Genomic DNA, 23,148 nt, shown 5'->3' with positions numbered 1-23,148 from the left:
GGAGTCCTATTTCTGATCCTAGTCCTAGTCTCCAGCTCTGGAGCCCTCAGCACAGGACAGACATGGTCCTGTTGGAGCGGGGCCAGAGGGGGCCACAAAAATGATCTGAGGGCTGGAACCCCTCTGCTGTGAGGAAAGGCTGAGTTAGGGCTGTTCAGAGAAGGCTCAGGGGAGACCTTAGAGCAGCCTTCCAGTACCTGAAGGGGTCTACAAGAAAGCTGGAGACTTTTTACAAGGGCATAGAGTGACAGGACAAGGGTAATGGCTTCAAACTGAAAGAGGGTAGACTTACATTAGATACAAGAAGGAAATTCTTTACTGTGAGGGTGGTGAGGCCCTGGCACAGTTTGCCCAGAGAAGCTGTGGCTGCCCCTCCCTGGGAGTGTTCAAGGCCAGATTGGATGGGGCTTGGAGCAACCTGGTCTGGTGGAAGACGTCCCTGCCCATGGCAGGGGGGTTGGAACTGGGTGATCTGAAAGGTCACTTCCAACCCCAACCATTCCATGATGGTAACACTGGTCTGAACTTAGCTTTGCTGTCAACGGCAACAATAGGATTAAGACAAACAAACCTGTTTTCACATTTTTATCACACGGAAACAGCGGATACAAAAGCTGCCTTGAAAGGAACTTTAGGTTGTGAGGTAAAAAACCTGACACATACATATAAGGATGAATTTCCAAATTGTTATTTTTGTGAAATATTTTTTAATAAAGTAAAAATATTTTAAAATGTTCATATTTGAAAAGTGCAAGAATCAGAACAGACAAGGGAAATATAAGCAGCTTTCTCTTTTTGTGCAAAAAATGAAAAGACAGTAGAACAAGAAAACACGGATGCAAACAAGAAAAACATCAAATGTTATTTTCAAAAGAGAAGTTGCAATTTTAAAGCATCTGCTCAAAAATTCTCAATATAAATAATGGACTTTCATTGTTCATTTACTGCAAGGTTAGGCAGCCTGATATGATGGATGAACTGTCAACCCCTAACTAAACTTCTACAATCCATCACAGAAAGAGTGGAAATTTCACTCAAAGTGTCAATAAACCTAAATGATGAAGTGCAAAATACCTCATAGAGTTCTGATCATTTTTTAGAACCTGCATTCACTGCAAAATTTCAGAAACACTGCTCTTCTCTCACTCCTCGTCTCCCTGGAAGCCACAAAATGCAGGTGTACCTCTTGATTTATAAGTCAATGATACCATAGGATCATAGAACAGAAATGAAGTTTTCATAAAGGTCTAGTGCTAGGGAAAACAATGTTTGCAAAATAAGCTATTTTACTCTCCCCAAGTATCAAAGATCACCAAGATTTTTAAAGATATCTGTTTAACTGATCAGTTACTCAAAACTGGCCACATTAAGAAAATTAACCCAGGGCTGCACTGGAGCTTGGTCTGAAATCAAAGCTGACCCTGCCCTGAGGCAACTAGAATTATTCTATGATTCTATGACAAGAAAAAACTGGAGAGGTTTTTTTTGTGAATGCACAATAAAATACATGGATATCCATTTAATAAAAACCAAGAGGTTACTGTGTCTCTATTTGGTGATAATTGACAAATAATTATGAAGTATTTGTTCACTGCTACTAACTCACACCAATAACAATGCTTTAAGTTCTATACATGGGAAAACTTCATAACACTGACAAATTCTTATGCATCCTATTATACAGCAAAAGTGGTGGCAAATGCAGCAGCATGAACTAACATGCAGACCCATCCAAAACTAGGCATTACGTTGCTTGTCGCAGGTGTATCCAAGATTTTGTTATCAGCTTAAGTGTTTACATTAGACAGCAACATATTCTTTGTGTCCATATGGGAGGAAGCGTGCATCCCTTCTTCATATGCACATGCGAAAGCCAAATAAACCAGCTGTAGCAGACTTAACAGTCTATTAAAAATTAGCTACCAATTACCCCTTTGGACCTGATTCTGTGATGTTCTGTGACTTAAATCTAAGCATGAAACTCCCACCAGAAGTATCACAATACACTAGGCTACAAAAATTTTAGCTTTTACTACAGATCTCAGAGCCTCATACAAACTTCTGTCAAATTGCATGAGGATATTATAATAAATCAGTAGAAAGCATTTATAATTTATGTTGAATGTAAAAGCATATTACTGCAATCATAAAATCTGCAATATTTAGGTCATCCTGCCTTTGCTTATCATTTAGTGTTTAAAAACTCCATGCATTACTCGTCTGAAGTCACCACCAGACTTTCTCATCTGTACCTCATCTTGATCCCAACTACCCTACCTAATGTAACACTACAAAAATCCTTCTACAGGATTCTTTTCTTCCCTATTCCAACAAAGCAAGCAAGCTGTGCATCATCACTAAGTCAAATCAAAAAGGTATCCTCACATAGGTACCAATCTAAACTCTTCTAAATATTCATGTTGGAATACCTAATTTGTTCTAGCTTTAAACACATTCATAACATCTTTATTTCAGAAGTCACTCACACCCTCACATGAAGTATGTTAAATAAAAATACTTAGGTATCTTCCTTGACTTATACTTCAAAAATGGAACACAACACACACAACAAATTCCACAGGTCCTTGCAGAAAAAAAATCAGGGACTTTTTTCATTAATCAAAAATTAATGTTTCTCTCTGTTTTCTCATGACTACCAGATACCGAATGACCAAGAAAAAAACTTGCAAAATGAATGTCTATTTATGTAGATTCATACTAAACAATGTAGGCACGACTTCAAAGAAGTGTTTGAAAGGTGCCCTAGTAAAACTTTTTTTTTTCCCTTTTCATATTGACTAGTGTTTGATTGACAAATAAGACTCAATTGAGCGAGATCAGACTCAGATTTGCTGGAGATTCTTCACTCAATTAAATGCAGCTGTGTAATATTAAGATGAAGAAGCTTGTGTTTGCTGCAGTTCGAACTCCCCTCCAACCAAATTCCACAGCCTTTCTAGAATTAGTGTTCTTTTGAACATGTCATATTAAATTACATAAAGTAGCAATACTAGCCTGCATACAATAAATAAACCAGATGCAGTAAAAACCCCTGGTCATCAGATTCTAATGCTGTATTTGTTCCCCTTCGGTCTTCACTCTATCTTCACTAACTTCCCTGTTGTTTCCCTTTGAGAATCTGTGTTTGCCATACGAACTGCCATATGTTTATTACATGGGCTATAGCCTACCTTTCCCACATCTACTTTTTCACTCTTTAGTAAACTCAGCAAAGCTCTTCTGAGCAGAGTGACTGTGTCATTCTTGAGCACAGTGGTAATAACACGTCTGAAGAGAAAAATCCTATTTCAGAAAATGGGCTAAAGAACAAAACAGAATGACCCCCGTGCTAAGGGTCCGTATCCTTCCCTTTCCTCAGCTACCTGTATTATACTGTAACATTATTACTGGAGTTTTACAGCCGTCTCTTTAAAAAAGGACTCATTCGACACCTCTGTACTGCAGAAACGGATGTTTCAAGGAAAGGACTGATGATGAATGAAGGTTGATTAGTGCATTATCTATTAGTCTAATGTGACACTCACCACATATGAAGAAACTAAAATTGTCTTACCGTACACTTTGTGCTCGTTGTAATGGTCAGAGTGAAATGTGAAGAGAACTCTAAGTCTGGAGTGGATGCAGTGTTACAGTTGATATGCTGTTGAAAGGAATAATACAATTCTGTCACTAACAGTGCTGAAGTTAAATTAAGATCTTCCTCTGGATGAAGGTTGTTCAGCTGCTCCGTTAAAAAGACAACTTTTCTAGGGCAATACTCAATCAGTTCTCTAAAAATGAGAAGAGACTTAAAAACCACCTAATCCTTTCTGCACACTGGCAAACCACCTAAAACCCCTCTTCCCTGAATGCCAAAATACACAGCCACTTTGACTAGTAGCAGTATGGAACTAGACATAGCTGCTCACTCTGTTCAAGAAAGTTGCTCCTGATGACAGCAGCCCATTATTGAGACAAAGTAGCTTTCACTGGCATCTTCATCTGGTTTACTCCTTGTTCATGTAGCCACATGATATACTACAGTATGAAACTGATACGGGTTAAAACTGCGCTTTTTTGATTTTCCAGGTTAGCTTCGTATCAATCACAGAATAATTGAGGATGAAAGGGACCTCTGGAGATCACTTAGTCCACCTCCTTGCTCAAAGCAGGGTCAACTAAAGCAGGTTGCTCAAGACCACAATCAAACATCTTCTGAGCATCTCCAAGGACAGAGACTCTACAACCTCCCTGGGCAACCTGTGCCACTGTTCATTGCCCTCACAGTAAAACAGGGTTTCCCCATCTTTCATAGCAATTGCCTGGAGTTCAACCTGTCCCCATTGCTTTTGTCCTGCCCCTGAGCACCCCTGACAAGACTCTGGCTCCACCTCCTTTACTCCCCTCGCCACCAGGCATTTATACACACTGACAAGATCTCCCCTCAGCCTGCTCTCCTCCACACTAAGCAACCCCAGCTCTTTCAGCCTCTCCCTGTATCAACGATAATCCAGTCCCTTCATCACCTTTGTGCTCCTTCACTGGTCTCACTCCACTATCTTCATCTCCCTCTTGCACTGGGGAGCCAGCACTGGGCACAGCACTCCGCAAGCCATCTCCCTGGGGCTGAGGACAAGAGAAGGTTCACCTCTCTTGATCTGCTGGTGACACTCATCTTCCAAATGCAGCCCAGGAGGCTGGTCACCTGCCTTTGCCACAAGCGTGTGTGCTGCTGGCGCATGCTCAACTCGGTGTTGACCAGGACCCCAAACTTCTTCTCTGCAAAGCTGCTTGCCAGCTGGCAGGCCCCCAGCCTCTGTTGATCTGTGGGGAGGTTCTTCCCTCCCCTCTGCAGGGTTCTGCATTGCCCCCAGCCCTTTGCACAGGACCCACATCGGCCCATTTCTCCAGTCTCTGGAGGTCCTTCTGAACGGCAGCACAATGATGCAGTGCATCAGTATGTGAAATATGAAAACAGAGGAGAAAAAGCATGAGACAGAACTGCTGCGCTGTTTTGAAATTAACACAAATCAACGGCATCCAGGATAACAACGATAACACTGTCAAATGAAATTGCGACCTGCATTTCAATATTCTTATTTTTCATATGTAAGTAATATCAGAGCTTTTAAAGAGCAACAAGCTTCAGTTTTCAGTTGTTCATAAGAAATTCCACATATTTTCACTGTATGAAGTTCTTTAGTTTACTCACTCAGTTAAAATGCTTTATCCGAGAATGTCATATATTGCTGAAGTTAAATGTCATATACATTATTAATCAATATTTCTTAATGCTTCCCTGTCTTTCTTTAGGGAATGCTTTGCTTCCTGAGAAGTTATATCACAAACTATACAAAACAAGCAACAGCTAATCTGAGCAAACACACTAAAATATCTTCTGTAATAATCATATGATAAATCGGAACAGTTTTAAAGTTCCCCTGAAAATTCTAATCCATTTGTTCTGTGGAATGGCTGTTGATTAAAACAATTTACCTGTAATGCCACTGTTGCTCAACTCCCTAATTTTACTACTTTGTACTGTGACTCCAGCAAACAAGTTCACACATGGACTTCTGGTTGTTCTAAAAACCATGATTGCTACTGAGAACAGAGGAGTATAAAACCATTAAGCACAACAGTTATGCAAAACGCTGCACGATGACAAACTCTGGTAAGCACATACACCTGAGCTGGACAGTGACTGCTCATGGCAGTATATATTAGAAAGGGACATGTACTATCACCAGTAAAGCATTTTGCTTCTAAAATCACAGCAGCTTATAGACTGCATTATAGACTATAATTATTGTTACCAACATTTTCCAAGTTAAGACGCTGTTTTAATTTATTTCTTTGCCTAAAAATCTGATAGAGCTCAACTTATCCACGCAGCTGCTAATTTAGAGCACATTATGTGTTCCTCATTTTCGGTATACAAGACTTGACCTATTTGCAAGCAGTATTCAACTACACTTCCACTTGAATTAGAGCATGAAAAATGCTGTAAAAAAAGGCAGGTGAGAAAAGTGTCTATGCCTCACTCATCGCACAAACCTGTCAGACGGCTCAAAACTATGGCCTCAGATTCTTGATCTTCGTACCTCTGCTTTGTGCACATTTATTCACTAAGGGTGGAACCTGTCTTCCCTACAACGACAGGTCTACAAAGTGTATTTCAACAACTGAGTTGAACACTCTACCCTCCCCTTACACTAAGGAAAACAGACACTTGTAAGACTCAAGTCACACAACTTATTACAGATGTCCTTAGGAATTCTATTTTACTGACTCTAGAGGGAGTCTAGTCAAGAAGCTCAGAGAATAGAATGTAAGACACATCTGTAACGACTTCATCATTCACGAATAAAGAATCCTGAAGTTAAAAAAACAGAAAAAACGGGGGGGGGGGGGGGGGGGGGAGCAGAGATGCACAAGAAGGCCAAAGTAGAGTAGTTATTCAAGTTAAAAAAATACTAGTCTCAGCACTTCTTACATTTGAATACCTGAGTTGATAATCTTAATACCTTTAAACCTTCTCTCTAATAAAATTATAGACAAGAAAAGCTTGAACAATAACTTGCATAAGGGTATACTTACAAGAAAACTGTACTTCACCTGTTGCTGCTTTTGTGGGCAGGATGCCAACTGACCACAGCAATCACTTTCTATTCTGGAACTACGCTTCATAATGGTGTGAAGGTCAGTGCTAAATTATGTAAACCCATTTTCTTCCATATAAAAATAGGACAGGAATGCATTAAAGTAGAAACTACCTCTTTACTGAACAATTCCCACTGAAAGGCGGTAATATTACTGCCTTAAGTGTTTTACAATAGAAGAGTAAATATATAAACAATAATTAGAATACCATTGTGACAAAAAAAATCTTGGTTTATAAGAGTCCTTTTCTCAATTGATCTGAGCTGTTCAAATTATTACTAATCACAAAGTTCATCAGAATTTCAAACTAATCAGTCCTGGAATTATATCTTGTTATGTAGGTGGCTTTCATATGAATCACTACCAACTTTGCTGCTATTCCCCATGGCAAAGCTGCCATAAAAAAAGGCAACACAGAAAAGTAAGCATCAAATTAATTCATCGAGTACTGCAGAAACTACTGTTGCCTTTTCAGACACGGTCATTCTGTTAGACGAAGTTAAATGATTCTATGATGCTATGATAGTGAGTGATCCTCCAATGAAAGATCTTTAAAGCCAAATAGCTTGACGCAGAAATAGATAAGCAGCCCCCCTGCAACTCAGTACACTGAGGTGAAGAGGGAAGCAAGGTAGAAGAAAAGATTCTATTCCAGGACTTCTTTTGGTAGTTTAAATTTCAGTTACACAACTTGTAACTTACTAAAATGCAAGTAAATTTGGGTTTGGATAGAAGAAAATGTAGAACAGAATACTCTGAATATGGGACGATTACTTTATGAAGAGCTCCAACTTCATTAAAAAAAAGCAATTAATACAAGTCTTACAGTCTTAACACCAAGAACCTTATTGCATTTGTGTAATTTTGAAGATGCCCAAGTTTGTGTGTGCATGTGAGTGTTTTTTCCCCCTCTTCCTTAAAAATGGAAACTTCTAATCTGTCTACTAAAAATTTAAGAAGTATGGTACCTTAATGACACTGGCTGTAGATATCAGCGTGTTTGGATCCAGCACCTCCACAATAGCTTCAGGAATTACAGCCTTCTTCATGCAAGACATGTCAAAGCCATATACATCTTCCCAGAAAAGTAGCTTGTCCACATGTTTATTCACATCCCCAACAGCTACTAGACTAATGGTGCAAATATCAGGATAAACTGTAACAACAGGAACAGATTAGTGAAATTTTATTTTAGACATGCATAAGGAGGACTTTTTTTTTTTTTTCTTTTCTCTATCTTCTGGAGTTGCATTTGTCCACAGAGCAGCCTAGACACAGGAACTTAGTTTTACCACACTATTCTGGTAACAGTATTTCTCATTCGCAACAAAATCTCTTTGTAGTTGAATCCCACTACCAGGAAGTGACTGGAAATTTGATGTCTGAAGAAAGTTACTTGGAACATCCCATTCCGGCTTGTACACAGAGACTGACCTAGAAAAGTATTTAATAACTGTAGTCAGACACGCAATGGAAAATTCAGGCGAGGGCTTTGCAAGAACAAGAAACCGCTGTGAAAAGATCTTATTTCCAGAAAAAAGCAAATATTCTTACTCAAGAGTTTTATTCTGTTTCTCAGCAGCTCTGGCTGGTACTTGCTTTATAACCTGAAAACCTGTTTCTGGGTACTGGAAAAGAATAACCACATCTCTACCTGCATCTGAAGAGTATGGAAGTGACCCAACAGACATAAAAAAACTTCCCCCCCTCCAGTTTTAGGATGACAGCTATCACTGTTAGACTGTCTTCACATTTGTGTTTTCCTTTCTCCCAAGAACATCTTCAGAACAAGTGCCTATTTACAGCTTTTCCAAATAGTAGTGGAAGACTGACATTTGTCCTTTAAAAAGCTGCCTACAGCAAAGCCAGTCAATCTCTTGGCAATCTCTATCCACTACTGATCAGAAAAGACACAAAGAACAGCTGTTATGAACATGGTTGTCCATAGCACCAAACAGTACGAGAAGTTCAATTTATATTGCTAGGTTTCTTTCCACAAAGAAATTTCCATGTTCTGTTTCTGAAGTTTTAAGGCCTTTCAACATATGTTGAATTCTTGACCTGGCTTCAGAGCAAAATGCCTCCTAATAAACACCTTATTTTATTTTTTTCTTGATAGACAAATGTGGCAGTGTTAATAAAACTGAAGCTAAGTTGCTCTTCTCCCCAAAATTTGGTGAACTGGAAAATTAATTTTGCCTTTAGCTCTGCTTGAAATTGTAGCTTATCAAAATGAGTATGGAGAAATCACTGGTATTGCATGGTAAGCAAGAAAACAGTAGTTTTTCCTTGTAAAATACTGAAGATAGAAACAGCAAACTGAAATTAGACCTTCTGTATAGTGAGAGCAGAGTTGGCCGAAAGGAAATATCCTTATGCATATTAATGACAAGGAAGAGTCTTCTCTAAAGAATATTGGGTTTTTTTCTTCATATAACGACATTCAAGCAAGCAACCACCTCCATACTCAGAATGGCTAGTTTATACAAAATATGAACACACTATCATTTTTTCACTTTCTGTTTAAAACAGAATAAATAAATAAATAAATACCAGGAAGCTTAAACTGGAATCCCATTGGTAAGCCATCATCCCTACTTTGCAGATAAGGAGCTCCAAGCAGAACGTTTCTCCAGGAAGAGCCTACAATTAACTCAGCAGTAAAAAGGCAGTTTGACAAGAATACAAACAGGAAGGCATTCAAAGTGCCTTGTCTGAACGAAATCATTTGGTTCCAGCACACCTGACAGCTGACACACACACAGAGAAAAAAAAAAAGTAAAAAAAAAAAATTAAAAAAAATAAAGATTTGGTGGTAGGAGGATTTCCAGGTAGGTTCTGGAGCCATCAATAAGGGCTTTCCATTTCTTGAAGCTTTCATATTGCTGTTTACTGGTGTGACTACTTTCAGCTTCACCTCCCAGCATGCCAGGCCTTGAAGAGCCACCACTGATGCTTCAAAAATCAAAAGACAGTGTGAAACAGACAACAAAAGCAAGCGACTACAGCCTTTGAGGGAATATTTTTCAGGAAAATGGTCTTTGTAGGATGCAAGGGGTACTGCGAGAAGAGGGGTAAATAGAGATTGAAAGTCTCTCGTTACAGAATACACTTACAGAAGCGTGCTAGCAACACTGCAAACAAAAATGAAAACCACAGGAAAAAAAAGTGTTCAACTACTTTATAACCTTCCTTCCTCAGACTGGCTCACATTTCTGGGACATTCTGTTAACAGGAGAAAGTTTACCACGTCTAAGCGTGAAATAGTTGAGCGGGACCATAATCAGTTTTCATTAAGTCTCTTCGTCCACACAGCAAATCCTTAAATCAGGAATGGAATTCATCATCGATTATACAAAGTGCTTAAGAACAAGCAAAGAAGTAAACACGAATGCTCTAACCTAATCTGCATTTTTAGTTCAGCCTATCGATAGCAACAAAAAGGCAGACAACGCCTGTTCAGACTTCACAAAAAGAAATCTGTGTTCCACCAAAGGGGCACAGGCAAAAGACTGCAGTGATACATTAACCTCCAAATTTACAAACCTACCCATGTTCAGAAGCATATCCTTTATTGTTCTAAGTTTGACTGAAAATGTAAGCATGTTATCTAAATATCAGCCTAAATCATCTAAATGCTATAGAGTTTTGTAAATGTTTAAAAGCATCTGCTTAAAATTGCTTTTACTATTTCACCCATTATCCTCAATCCCCCTGAAAATCCTCTGTTCCTTCTGCAACCTAGTAACACTTCCCTGTGCAATCCTGACAGACTTGTCATTTTTTTCTGATTAAGCCGATAATTTAATAATTATTCCTTCTCACAGGCGAAATGAACAAAATGCTGATTGGACAAAAGCACATACTCCTCAACGCTCTCTCAGATTCATCGCTTTGACCATCTGTGTCCTTCTCGACTCAGTGCCCAGAAGTCATCTGTCACTTGTAACAGCTCACGTGGTGAAGAGAGTATGATGGGAAATCCTTTACCCCTCAGCAACGGCTCACAAACTTCAGGACGCTGAAGGGTAAGGCAGCAATCCCCCAGATATACGGAAATAATTCCAAGTGAATACCACCATCATTTTGACGTGAACAAGCAAGCAGTGCTAGGTTTTGAATGACGTCTTCCTTACCTATGTCACCCCTCAGCAACATCTGCTGCACTCCAGCGTTTGCAAAAAATCTACGGTCCAGCAAGTAACAGCTCTAAAGAACAGATGGGTCCTGGGCAGCAAGAATTCTATGTTCCTAAATAAAGCTATTATATACTGTACACATTACCCTAGACAGTTTGGCATAATCCACTTCAGCATGCCAGTAGGCTAAATGGAAGTAACAACGATGTGACTGACTGAACACAAATCTAGAAATTTGGATTCTATTCCCGGCTCAATCACTGAAGGATTCGGCCAAGTCGCAGCTGTTTCTATTGCTTTTTTCAGCTTTCAACCAGTCCCTGTACTAATGATCTTGGGCTCAATAGCACAAAGTGGCTTGAGACAAAACTAAGCTTTACAGCAGATTCAGATGTTTCTCTGGTAAGATTTCACCTCAGAGTGAGCTCTTAAGTTTTGGCTCATCTAACTTTGGATGTGTCCACAGTTCTGCTGCTACTCACCCACCCTGCAGAAGGTTTTGTCTTGCTAAGCTGACGGCTGAGCAGCTTTCTCACGAATCTCAGGCACAGCCTGCTACACAAGCTGGCAGAAGAGCAGGAATTGTAAGCATCTGAAGAGAAGAGCGTTCCATTTAAAATCTGGCCATACCAGTCGGTGACTGTACAATACTGTATGCTTTGTGAAGAGTCAAATAAGGGTCCAAGACCATTCTCAGACCACAAAGGATAAGTGTACTGCAGAACCAGCATACCCTGTCTCTCCAAGGAAGCTTCGGGAGGCACGGGCGACTAGTACACTCACCACCAATACAAACAGAGAACAAGATACTATCGCAGTTTCCATAAAGGTCAAAAATTTCCGGCCCTTTTCAGAAGGCTTTGGAAGTAGTAGCTAAACATAAAATGACTCTTTACAATTTTAGGGAATGTCCCCAGATTTAATTATATTGGAGTGTAAAATTATCAGCATGTATCTGCACATAGCACACCACAACTGTGTCCCAGATCTGGCTGGACTATTCTACACTACTGAAAACAAAAAAACTCTTATCCTGCCATGCTGTTCAAGTGGCTTCTAAATATTTTAACATGTGAATAGTAATGTCTTGCTTGTATTTGCAGCTTTGTGACCTAATGTTGAACAATTGCATAAAAACGTGTTTTTTTCTGCTGCACTGTGTGGCATACAAAAGCTCACTGCAATCAAAGGGAAGCACTGCAGCGAGCACTGTTACACAGTCATTAGTCCAATCATTAAGTCAGTGTAGTGAAACTAACTATGTGCATGGTTAGCACAAAAGAGGGAAAAAAACCCCTCAGACTGATGACTAAGATTGAAAAGGTCAACGTGAAATACAATACCGACAAAGGAATTAAGCACAGGGGATAAAGCACATGCAGAACTCGTGCAGAAAACCACGTCACGTGAAGAATAAATATTTACAGGCATTTAAACACTGCTCAAGATGACACTATCTAAGCTACTTAAAAGGATAAAAGAACTCTAAGTCAAAATAAAATCTTTTTGCTCTGTCACTTCCCTACCCTCCAACCAGGCAGAAAATGGGTATATCCCCATCAGGATAGAACAAAAATGCTGAACTGATACAATGTAACTCCATTAGTTATTTCATATGGCTTCTCGTGTTTGAAAATATGTCCTCCCCACACAACTTCCCTCCTCCATGAAACATCCCATCCACTTTTCTTCTAATTCATCACAGTGTACTGAAACCACATTACATCTTACAGGAAGAAACTTGTTTTCCTCTGTTTGTAGTTATGCAGAAACTGGAAAATAATGCCCACCTGTGTGGGAAGAAGTAGGGAGGAAAAATTTAGACTGTACTTAAGAATAAATAACTCCCTCTATTCTTAAAAACACCATTAACTTGAGACCTTGATACCCCATCTAGTGTTCTTCTACTACCCACACAGTAAATTGATGCCTTGAAGCTCATAGTAATGGAAACATTTTTCATTTAGACTGGCAACTTCTTCATCCATGCATAGCTTATTTTAAGTCTTCGAGTTAATTTAGTTTCCCCCCAGAGCTAAATTTATTAAAAGAATTATGCATACCAACCTGAGCCTCCCTCTGCCAGGTACTTGTCCTTTGCATAGATGACAGAATCCAACATTGACTCAAAGAGAAGGAAATAACCCTGTTTATAGAAAAGCGAAAGAATTTAGAAAACATTATGCTTCTTACGTAGCCTATTTAATAAATCTACAGATAAGACTTATCAACACAGGTTAAGAACTTGACCATACACCTCAATAAGAGCCAGCACCCCATGAATTTCTCAACAATAGCATTGTCACTTCAAAGCATTAGTTAAAGTATCATCTTTAATTTCCCAAACTGCAAGTATCTACCACCTACTAAATTAATAAACTATAAGCAATAAATATCCATCTACATCAACAATTACCTGATAGAGTCCTAAAAATAATAATAATAAAAAAATCAAATTCAACTCAAGCCAAGTGAAAAGCTGTGTATATTTCTTTTATAGTAATACCTCTGAGGCGCCATACAAAAAAAAAAAAACAACCACCAAGAAAATCCCTTCCCACTTAGAACTGCAAGTAACATTAAAATTACTGTCAGAGAAACATGAAGTAGAATGCATCTTTGCTACTTCACATTCACAGCTTCGTGGTGCCCTGTACCAGCCTGGGCATCGCTCAAAGACAGGTGGAAGTAAGTCATACACCAAAGACATGGGTTCTCTGGATGTTCTACAACATTTAGAAGCACCTGAACTTAAAACACTCTCAGGACAAAAGTGGTAAGAACTAAATCTGTGTAGTTTTTTTTGGTGTTGGGATGAATTTTATAGCAGGTTAATCATACTGCTGTAGTTGTTTATGATGACGTAAATTTAATTGAGAGACATTTTTTGAAACAGAAAAAACACATTTCTTCAAGTCAACATTTCTGAAATATAAAAAAATGTAGTAGTATTACATACAGTTAGCATGTTATATATAGCATCCAGTTTCTCAACTTCTTTTAAGTAAAATGCATATTTCTAAGACATATACAGCCCTTTGTTTTCCAACTGATTTACTGATTTTACACCCTTCCTATCGTCCAAGTTTGAGTATGATCCTTATGTTTGCTGAGTATTATCACACATTCTTACAACAACAAATCATTTAAGACAAATCATACCAGCACACACTTCGGATTTTCACTTAGCCTCCTAATTCTCATTTTGCGTAAAACACAGCTTAGCTGTATGGCTTGATTTATACACTGATCGCCCGTAGGAAAGAACAAGACAGACAACTGGAAGTCCACACTGTGGACCCGCAGTAATCCAAGCCCAGTCAGCAGTAACAGTTAAGGTTTTTTTCCTTCACCTTTCCTACACTTCCATATTTGCACACCCATAGGGGTTTTTTTATTTTATTTTTTGAAGTCATCATGCCACACAACAGAGGACAGACAGCATTGCATGGGGACTGCACTGCGAAGCTACCAAGTTTACTTCAAGTTTGTGCCATCTTGGATGTTTATCTTGCCTAAGGCTCTCAGAACAGAAAAAATGCTGCAAGTTCAGAACTGCTTATAGGCATCACCATCCACGCTGCAGCCTTCAGAACTAAAAACAAAACTAGAAAACCAGAAACATGAAGGATGCCATAACTTGCATTCAACAAGAGCATAGTTTGAAAATAATGGAAATGTCCTTTACTCCAACTGTTTCTTCTGGTAACAGAATAGGGATCTACTGGAAGCTTTTCTTCCAAATGTTGCTGTTCTTCCATTTTACTGCCTAACTTTTGTGAAGTCCTTAGAATAAGCCCCAGAGTGAAGACTACTGCTTTGTGAGCAACACGATTTTTAGTGAGCTTTGCAAAATGGTTGAAAAGGCCAGGCAGGAGCTCCAATTGAATCAGCAGAGATCATTTTACGCCTACAGCAAGCCAAAAGCACAGAATGGAACCAGAGTTTTCTTACTTTCATTCTTATTCTTGCAGTTTTAAAAATAGGATACATTCAGTTCATTAAAAGTCTTTTCAGATGCTTTGAACTGAAAATGAGTTGTTTTCACAGTATTTTAAACGTGATCTCTAGGATGTATCTTAAGACTAGTTACCAGCAACAGTCAGCAAGTTACAAAGTGACATTTTAATGGATCAGCTCTTCACTTACTTCTTCCTGCCTAAAATGCCTGTCACCTACAATGTCTGCCAATCAAATGCAAGAAGTACAGCTGGAAGACACATCTTCTCATGAGAAATACAGCGAGATTCTCACCATCCTTTCCCTGACCTTTCCACTCCAGCACGATCGGTTCTTCCCCCCCCCCCGCCCTCCTACCTTGCCCTCAATTCATTACAGCATTCCTGTAAGTTACATAAACCATCAATGGTACTGAATCAGGTCATTTATTACTTATACCAAAGCGTTTTGCTTGGTGTGCTGTGCTCATCTGTAGTGTAATTTAGAATGTAATTTCACAGGCTGCTGCCTCACCTGTAGGGTTGCCATCTGGGAAGAGAATTATACCTGATGCCTGTGCCCCAGGATGCTGCGGGGCACTCCTGCTCTCACCCCAACAGTGCCCAGGGTGTTGTTCTTCCTTAAGTGTGCATTAGCATCCTCAAAATTAACTACTGCAAAGATATCTCTAGGACACAAATCTGTGAGCCAAATATTAATAATTCTGTCTTGCTAGTGGCTAAACTAAGACATATAAAAGGTGACAGGCTCTCTGTTAAACACAATCTAAACACACGGCACATCTTAAATGTTATGCTGGCACACAATGCATTTTCTACTAAGAAGCTGGCCATTTTTTTCTCAAAATGAACATGAAATTCCTTATTTTTATGTTTTCAAAACTGAAACGAAATGGGTGCTCTCTAGCTAACACCCCACCCGCCATATAAACAGATCTGGAACAGGAATACACAGCACTTTGAAGTTACTTCGTTCAAGCATGTCTGCCCTACATCATGTCCATCCAACAAAACAGCTATTAAAAATGCATGAGTCTACTGACAAATTCGAATCCAGAGGAATGGGAATATCACTACATTTCCTACATGTCCCTTATATCTGTATTTTATAATTCTGTTCCAAACACAAAAGACTCACAAAACTTTGATGCTTAATATCCTGCATCACTAAATTTTCATCTATTCTTCAAATACACTACAGCACTCTAAAAATTATTTTCATTTTTATTCAAAACTACATAAAAATATTTTACCAATAGATGAAAAAGTAAGTATAGGAAGTTCTTTTAACATTAGCGCTTCGGTATTCATCATGATATTCTTCAGGAAGAAAGACAGATTAGGCTTTTTAAAAGCATGAAGACAGACAAACAACAACACTGAATACGAGTTGCTGTATATTAGGTATATAAACATACCTAATTACGCGAAGAGTACTAAAGAAAAATGCTTTGCTTAAAACACAAATTACTTCAGATTAAAAATGCCTCTTCATGTACATTTCCCTTACACATTTCTATCAAATACCTTCGTGGAACCTTGTTTTGCCTTCATTTACTTTTATTTATTGGTGAAAGCCATGTATATTAAGAATGCTTTTCAAAAAGTGGTATTAGCATGTTTACAACAGCAAGAATTTGCAGCATTTTTAGTACAGCAGAAAACACACCTAAGGATAAAATTGAGCAGAAATATTTAACTACTTCAGGAAGCACTGCATTTCCCCCCCGCCTTCTATCAAAGATCCATTTTATTATTTCCTGTAACATAGTCTGGTACTCCAGATTCAGTAAGGGCTAATACTGAATAGTTAATGAAAGGCAGCTATCAAACCACTAGCCCAGAGAGTAGACTTTTTTTTTTAAACCCTATCAGTATTAAAAAGTGTATTGTTTTCTTAAACTGAAGTTTCTAACTACAAGGTTTCCACTGGAATGGAACAAGTTACAGAGGGTATGTAAAACAGACTGGGCAACGGATTCTGATTTAAAACATCAAATATAATCTTGCATTAACAGATGCACACAACTGGAAATTTTGGAAAAACGATCTTTTACTTGTCAAAATTCCCCTCAAACCTGTGGCGCATTCAAACAAGAAGCAGCAGCTACATGTAAGCTCTTTTGCATGCTCTGCTGCAGCACCATCTCCCCTCACGCTAAGTCAGCCTTCATGCTGATCTCTCAATTTAATTTATAAAAAAGGAAATAATTCATTACTGACAGAGCAAACCCACACATTGCAAAAGCAAGGCTTGACTTTGTTATTATGCACACCCTGTAGTGTCTTTAAACAAATGTAAGATGAGTGAGAACACCAAAAGGGAAGATCTGAAGAACAGATGAGCGATACCCATTATTAGCATCGGCAAAAAGTAAAATATTTTCATGTAAGGAAATAAAATGCCTTTAAGAACCATTTCACTGTAAAGAAATTAAAACATTCAGCTACCTAGTATGCTCTTTACACAGCATTATTAAAAACCACAAAAAATAAAAGCTCAGTTCTTAAATAAAATTATAAATTCTTACTGCGTTCTACAAACTGAACACTTCTATTAATGCACCTCCAAATACTAACAGAAATAATAGCCGATATTAAGACCACAGAAAGACTAGTAAGTGTTAAAAAAGCACCATCACTGTATATATCCATCACAGAAACGGTAAAGGAGAAAGGAAAGGAAAAGATGGTTTCCAGTGTTTCAGACATGCTCAGTTCCTCCTCCTTTTACCCAGATCTTGAGTACCTCCCATTCACAGCCCATCCTGATGTCACTTCAAGATTATCTGACACAAACCAAAAAAACAAAGAGGAAGAGAAAAAATATATTAGCTACCTGAACAACGACACGATTAAAAGACAAGAGTACCAGATTCTATCCTTGGTTTGAGAGTCCATCTCTTTCCCAGTTTTTCCTTGGGTAAAACCTCTATTGCATATTCAGTACCATAAAGCACTGCATAAACCAGCAATTTATGAGAACATGCTGTACTCTAACACTGTATTCGAGACAACCATCTCAGACAATTGTCCCTCACAGTAAAATTCCTTACAAACAAGAAATGCGGATATTTTTCAAGTGAATAAAACACTCAACCTCCACCTTTATATTTTTAGCTACAGAAAAAGCATACAGAGAGAAAAAAAATCTGCACACAGATGCAGCTGGGTAAGAACATTCCAGAAAAACATTACATACATTTTGTTTCTTTCTGCACTCATCCTTTCAATAAGCAGCCTATGAAGTTTACAATTACACTACCAAAAATCCACGTGTGCAATAACACAGCCACCTTCTAATGTTGACAGCAAATCTTTTCCTGTCTAGCATTCAATTGAACCAAAAACTAGCTTCCGCGCTTTGCACAGCAGTTCTCATTTCAAACTTATATGCTGTATGTAAAATCACTCTCATTACAGTAAAACATCATAGTTTCTTAAAATTCTGTATCTCTGGGGAGAGGACACAAACGTGATCCTGACTGAGAGCAAGTCTATGGTGTATATAACTCATAAACACTTTCCCACCACCCGTACAAACAGCGGTGTATTCAAGTCAAAATTCTAAACTTCTGATGAAAGTTGAGCATTTGCAAACCATTTTCAGGTCAAGTCACTAACTGACAAGGGTTTTCATCCATTACACCAAGGTGCAAACAAATCACTGATGTGTCTTCAGAAATGTGTTTGCATCAGATTGCCACTAGGCAGTGTATACAAATACTCAATTAGTTGTACCTTTGCTTAGAAACGTACTTCATTTAAGTCTACAGTTCGAATTAGAAGGTAAGAGATGTGCTTGTAGGTGCCCTGTGGTACAAGCAGACAAGTAAAAAAATGTTGGAGGCTGGTTCCTGTAACCACTAATTTGTAGTTTCACAAATTAAGGCTTTCAAGTTTCACACACCAGAGGTCCTGGCAACCAAGCTGGATGGCGCATTGGAAGCTTACAGCCCTGCTACAGAGTATCAAACCATCCTGGACAAGGAAACAGCTACAAAAACAAGGCCAGCAGTGAGACCTTACATAAAATTCACCCACTCTTACATCCAGATAACCTTTCTCCAAGAACTGGAAGGCGTGCTCCTTACAGAACCAGTTTGGTTAGCAGAACAGGCTATTACTTGGCCGTTCTTGTGTTCTTTCTTAAGGCCACATGGTCTATCGGATGAAGTGGCTCTTTGGCCCACCTGCTCTCCCTCGTGCTCCTGGTCACAGCACACAAGAAGCCCTCCTGTCAGGCTGCACACTTCAATGTTTTGCTAAAAAGGAATGCCTAGCTGTCTTCAGAGTGAAAAAGGCTAATTAGATGGCTTTACCTGGGTCTTCAGTAGTCCAAAAGGGCCTCAACCTTCAGCAGCCCGCTTTCTGGACACCCACAGAACAGCTGACAGCTCATCACACCTTCCACTCTTTCTCAATGGTTTGCCTACTGGTTTTAGTAGCGCACAGTGACACAGATGCCCTGGTTATGGTCTGAATTTAACAAACACACATACTTCAGATGTCACAAACAATGCATTTAGCCTTTACATTAAAAGCAAGATCACCACTAATTTCTTTCACAGGCTTAAATAAAACCACTGAAGAGACGGTTGCTCTTCATTCAGCCTCTAAACCCGGAGCATGACAAAACCATATCCAGAAGAACTTAAAACTGAAAAAATTTATTTTTGGAAGATTGCACACACAGATTTGAAACATAATATGCCTATATATATACACACACATGCACACTCACACACCCCTACCCACTGTGTAATATTTAAGATGCTTTGCCCATTTTTGTACACTTTTAAGAGAACAAATTTTAAAATGAAAGAGAAGTAGGAATAGCAAGCAGTTTCTGTAAGCCATAGGTCACCTACACAATTATGAGAATTATCATCAGAAGCTCTTACGCTGGAGATGCTCATAAGGCAACCACTGCACCTTTTACAATAGACTGTTCTTCGTGCCATCTTTCCCAGAAAACCTGTTCTAGAAACAATTCTGAGGAATGCAGTATTTTTCCTCTCTCCAGCCTTCATTCTGCTGCTTCATACTTTTTTTAAATTTTCTGATGCTCCATACACGGCTCTAAAAAAGCTTATAATGGACTGGTCTTGAGCACTATTCTGTACCAAGCAAAACAAAGCTACGGCCCCACAGAAGGGTTTTATGTTTACCAGCCTAAAAGCTGGTTTGTTTTCTAAACAGCAGAGCAACTTTTCATATTTTTGTTACAACAAAAAAAGCACTGTTCCCGTTAAATTTTTCCTGCTAGTCTATACAGATTCTCTAAATAAAGAGCTGAAAACTGACACCTACTGAATTCCTTTTTGCTCTTACACTTCACATTTCCAACATTTTCAAGCACTTGCATTCACATACGAACAAAAGATTTCTCACTGGTCAGTATCACAGAGAAGGAAAGGAAAAGCAAATTCACACAAGAAAGCTAGACAAAGAGGAATATATTGCCTGGATGCAAATGAAGAATGTTCCTTTCTGGACAGTGTTGGAACAGTGCATACACTGCCCAGCTATCAATCTTACTTCCACGGCATTGTCCTCTTTATCTCTGTATTGCAGCAACCTATAAAAATGCTAACATTCCAAAATATTTAGAATCCCTAATGAAGTGAAATGCACATGGCTATATAATTATGACATTAAAAGGTAAATTAGCACACAAATGGGAAACACAGAACATTCAATACTTCATTTCTTCAAAGAGCTGCTTTTCGAAATCCTTTAGTTCACCTTAGAGGCACTGCTTTACAACATGACTTAAGCTCTTAAGTGCACAAGTTGCTTTTAAAACCAAATGTTGGGCTCCAGAATGAGAAATGTAATTTTGAGAACATTATTCTTGGTGCACATATTAGACAACCGATCAGAAGTATCCCTGAAAGAACTATAATTACATTTCTAGTGAAGTTATTATACTGTCAGAAATCACCACCTACAAACACACTGTTTTTAAACCACTAGTTGAAGCCAATGACTTAAATCCTCCTTGAAACTAGTGACCTCAACACTAAATTAAGCTCATGCTTCAAATAACATTCATTGTAGTGGCGGAGGAAAAACTTTTGCAGATTTCCAGCTCACTGAAATACGCAATATAAAAAAAAAGCCACACAGCAAAATCAAAACAATTATTTCCACCTTTACCTGGAAACTAGTTGATACACACGGATCCATAGTGAACATGTGAAAAGGCCTTTGTATACAGTAGAACAGCCACAGTTTGAAAAAACAAACAAACAAACAAACAACAAACACCCCAAAAACCCACCACCACCCCACACAAAAACACAAGACAAGTAACTTTGAATGTAAGTTTTCATTACTGATCCTAAATTTGAAGGACAAAGGATTTTTTCTTTAAGTCCAAACAGTGCGAACTAGCATGAAAAAACCCTGCGTTTTGAAGTGCTTTTTGGAGGTCTGTAATACGAGGAGATTGAATAGCAGAAGTCCACAAAAGAAGTCCCAAGAGGTGTTTCCTACCACATTTTTGATAGGCAACAGACTTCTTCAGTCACTGTGAAGTTCAGCCTGGCACTGGGTCTTGTCACACAGATTTCTTCATTAGGATCGATGTCAGGTAGCAAGCACAACTGTGTAACAGTCATCAGCCAGCACACGAAAGAAAGGTAACAGGCCAATGGCTGAAATTCAATGGATTCCAAGAAATGGCTCATTTACCCACTGCATACTGCATCTCCTGTTGACCATCATCTTTCTTACGTAGTTTCAATATCCGTTATTCTATTCTTGTACTAAAAACTGCAATGAATAGCAACGCTGTTTTCAGGCTTCGTATGTATTTGCAGATTTCCCACTGTGCGTGCGCTCCTCACCTCCTTATCACCTTTCCCCACACAGTCAGCAGTCTTTAGCTGTCTTTGCACACTAAAGGTATTTTACTCATCAGAATGATCTAGCCAGATGACTAACACAATATTTGTCCATTCCTTTCACCTGAGCAGCTACAACAGCATTATTGAGGAATACAGAGTACTTCTATAGATTTGCACACTACCTATGTGACAGAAACTTCCTGCTGCGCCCACACCAGCTAAACTGTACCTAAAGCACCTTGACTTGAAAGACCATGAACAACAGGGATCAAGAATGGTATCCAAGTACTACATATTCAGGACCGTCACCCCATCTCCCACGCTGTCAAAAACACTGTTGCAAGCATGATAAATATTTGGTTAAAAACAGCATCGCTTAAAGAATCACTTTACAGATGAAATAAAACAACACACTTTTCCCTGAAAATTACTATGTCTTGAAAAGAATATTCATGCACCTTACCATCCATTCAGATATAATTACATCCACTTTTTCCACAGGCAGATCTACCTCTTCGATTCTTCCTTTGACTAATGTAATGATATTTTCAAGTTTATTTAATCTGCAAGTCACAACACAAACAAATTAGCTTATAGTGCAAATTTATGCTGTCAAGAGAGATATACTGATGTCTATATTTTGCATTTGTCACCCCAGTAACAATTGATTTTCAACTAATCAAGAAAGCACTAAAACGTAACACTCCTCAGTCATATTTCAGATAGAATGTTTTCAAGTATCCAAAAACTGCAGCAGATTAAGTGCCAGGCAAAGATGGCAGACAGTACATCTGTATGCCTCTGATGTGCTGCGCATGCAAATTTGTAAGCTTCAGAAACCACGAAAACAGAGAAGGGGACAATTTAAAATGATGCTTCTCTGCACTCAAGAGTCGCTTGTTCCCAGTTCTCCTTCTTTGACCCTTCTAGCGTAAGTCTACAGTGATTAGAGCCTACTCATCACACCAGGATAGCAATGGAAATTAACTTCCTTACAAAGCTGTTTTGCACGACTTGGTTCTTTATTTAACAAAACTAGCTGCAAAGTCACTGAGAACAAACATTCCCTCTGGATCAGTATTACAGTTATTCCACACTAAAGGCATCATCCCTACTGTGATTTTGGCCAAAATCATCTGCAATGCTTAGTAACTGCAGCAAGCAGGTATTACCTCACAGGCAAGTAATGACACAATCATCCTCTATAAGGAGGAAGCTACTGTGACGTGACTACAGCTTTTTGAAACAAAAACTGCATAACAGTGAACTTACAAAATATGTAAATGCTTGAAATTTAGTATTTTTCTTCTTAGCAAACCATATTTTGTCTTTCTTGCACATACCATTATTACAACAGCTATTCTTACAGAGGGCAGAAAAGTATTCCCAAAGAAATGTATCTTTCCACTGCAGTTCTTATCTCTGCCCCTTCTCTCCCTATGCTGATATCTTACTCTTACATTCTGTCTGGCTTTCAATGCAGACCAGTAATCACATTAAAAATTCAATCTAAAAGACAATGGGAAAAAGATC

At 38.7% G+C, this 23,148-nt stretch overlaps 1 protein-coding gene across 3 annotated transcripts in view; it reads right to left on the bottom strand.

The window, feature by feature from the left end:
* The window catches only part of PRMT3 (protein arginine methyltransferase 3), a 65,773-nt gene that overhangs the window by 21,376 nt on the left and 21,249 nt on the right, over nucleotides 1-23,148 (bottom strand). For 2 of the 3 annotated variants that reach the window (XM_075426784.1, XM_075426785.1), the window contains 4 exons: nucleotides 22,079-22,178; nucleotides 12,870-12,948; nucleotides 7,632-7,819; nucleotides 3,575-3,661 (listed from right to left, as the gene is read on the bottom strand). In XM_075426784.1, the coding sequence (XP_075282899.1) occupies nucleotides 3,575-3,661; nucleotides 7,632-7,819; nucleotides 12,870-12,948; nucleotides 22,079-22,178 (454 nt within the window). The remainder of the gene's footprint in view (nucleotides 1-3,574; nucleotides 3,662-7,631; nucleotides 7,820-12,869; nucleotides 12,949-22,078; nucleotides 22,179-23,148) is intronic. The other variant, XM_075426786.1, reaches the window with a different exon arrangement.

This window comes from Opisthocomus hoazin, chromosome 7 (genome assembly GCF_030867145.1).
Source record: "Opisthocomus hoazin isolate bOpiHoa1 chromosome 7, bOpiHoa1.hap1, whole genome shotgun sequence".
Lineage (NCBI taxonomy): Eukaryota > Metazoa > Chordata > Aves > Opisthocomiformes > Opisthocomidae > Opisthocomus > Opisthocomus hoazin.
The sequence above is the reverse complement of the archived record's forward strand: the minus strand, read 5'-3'. Positions and strand labels throughout refer to the sequence as shown.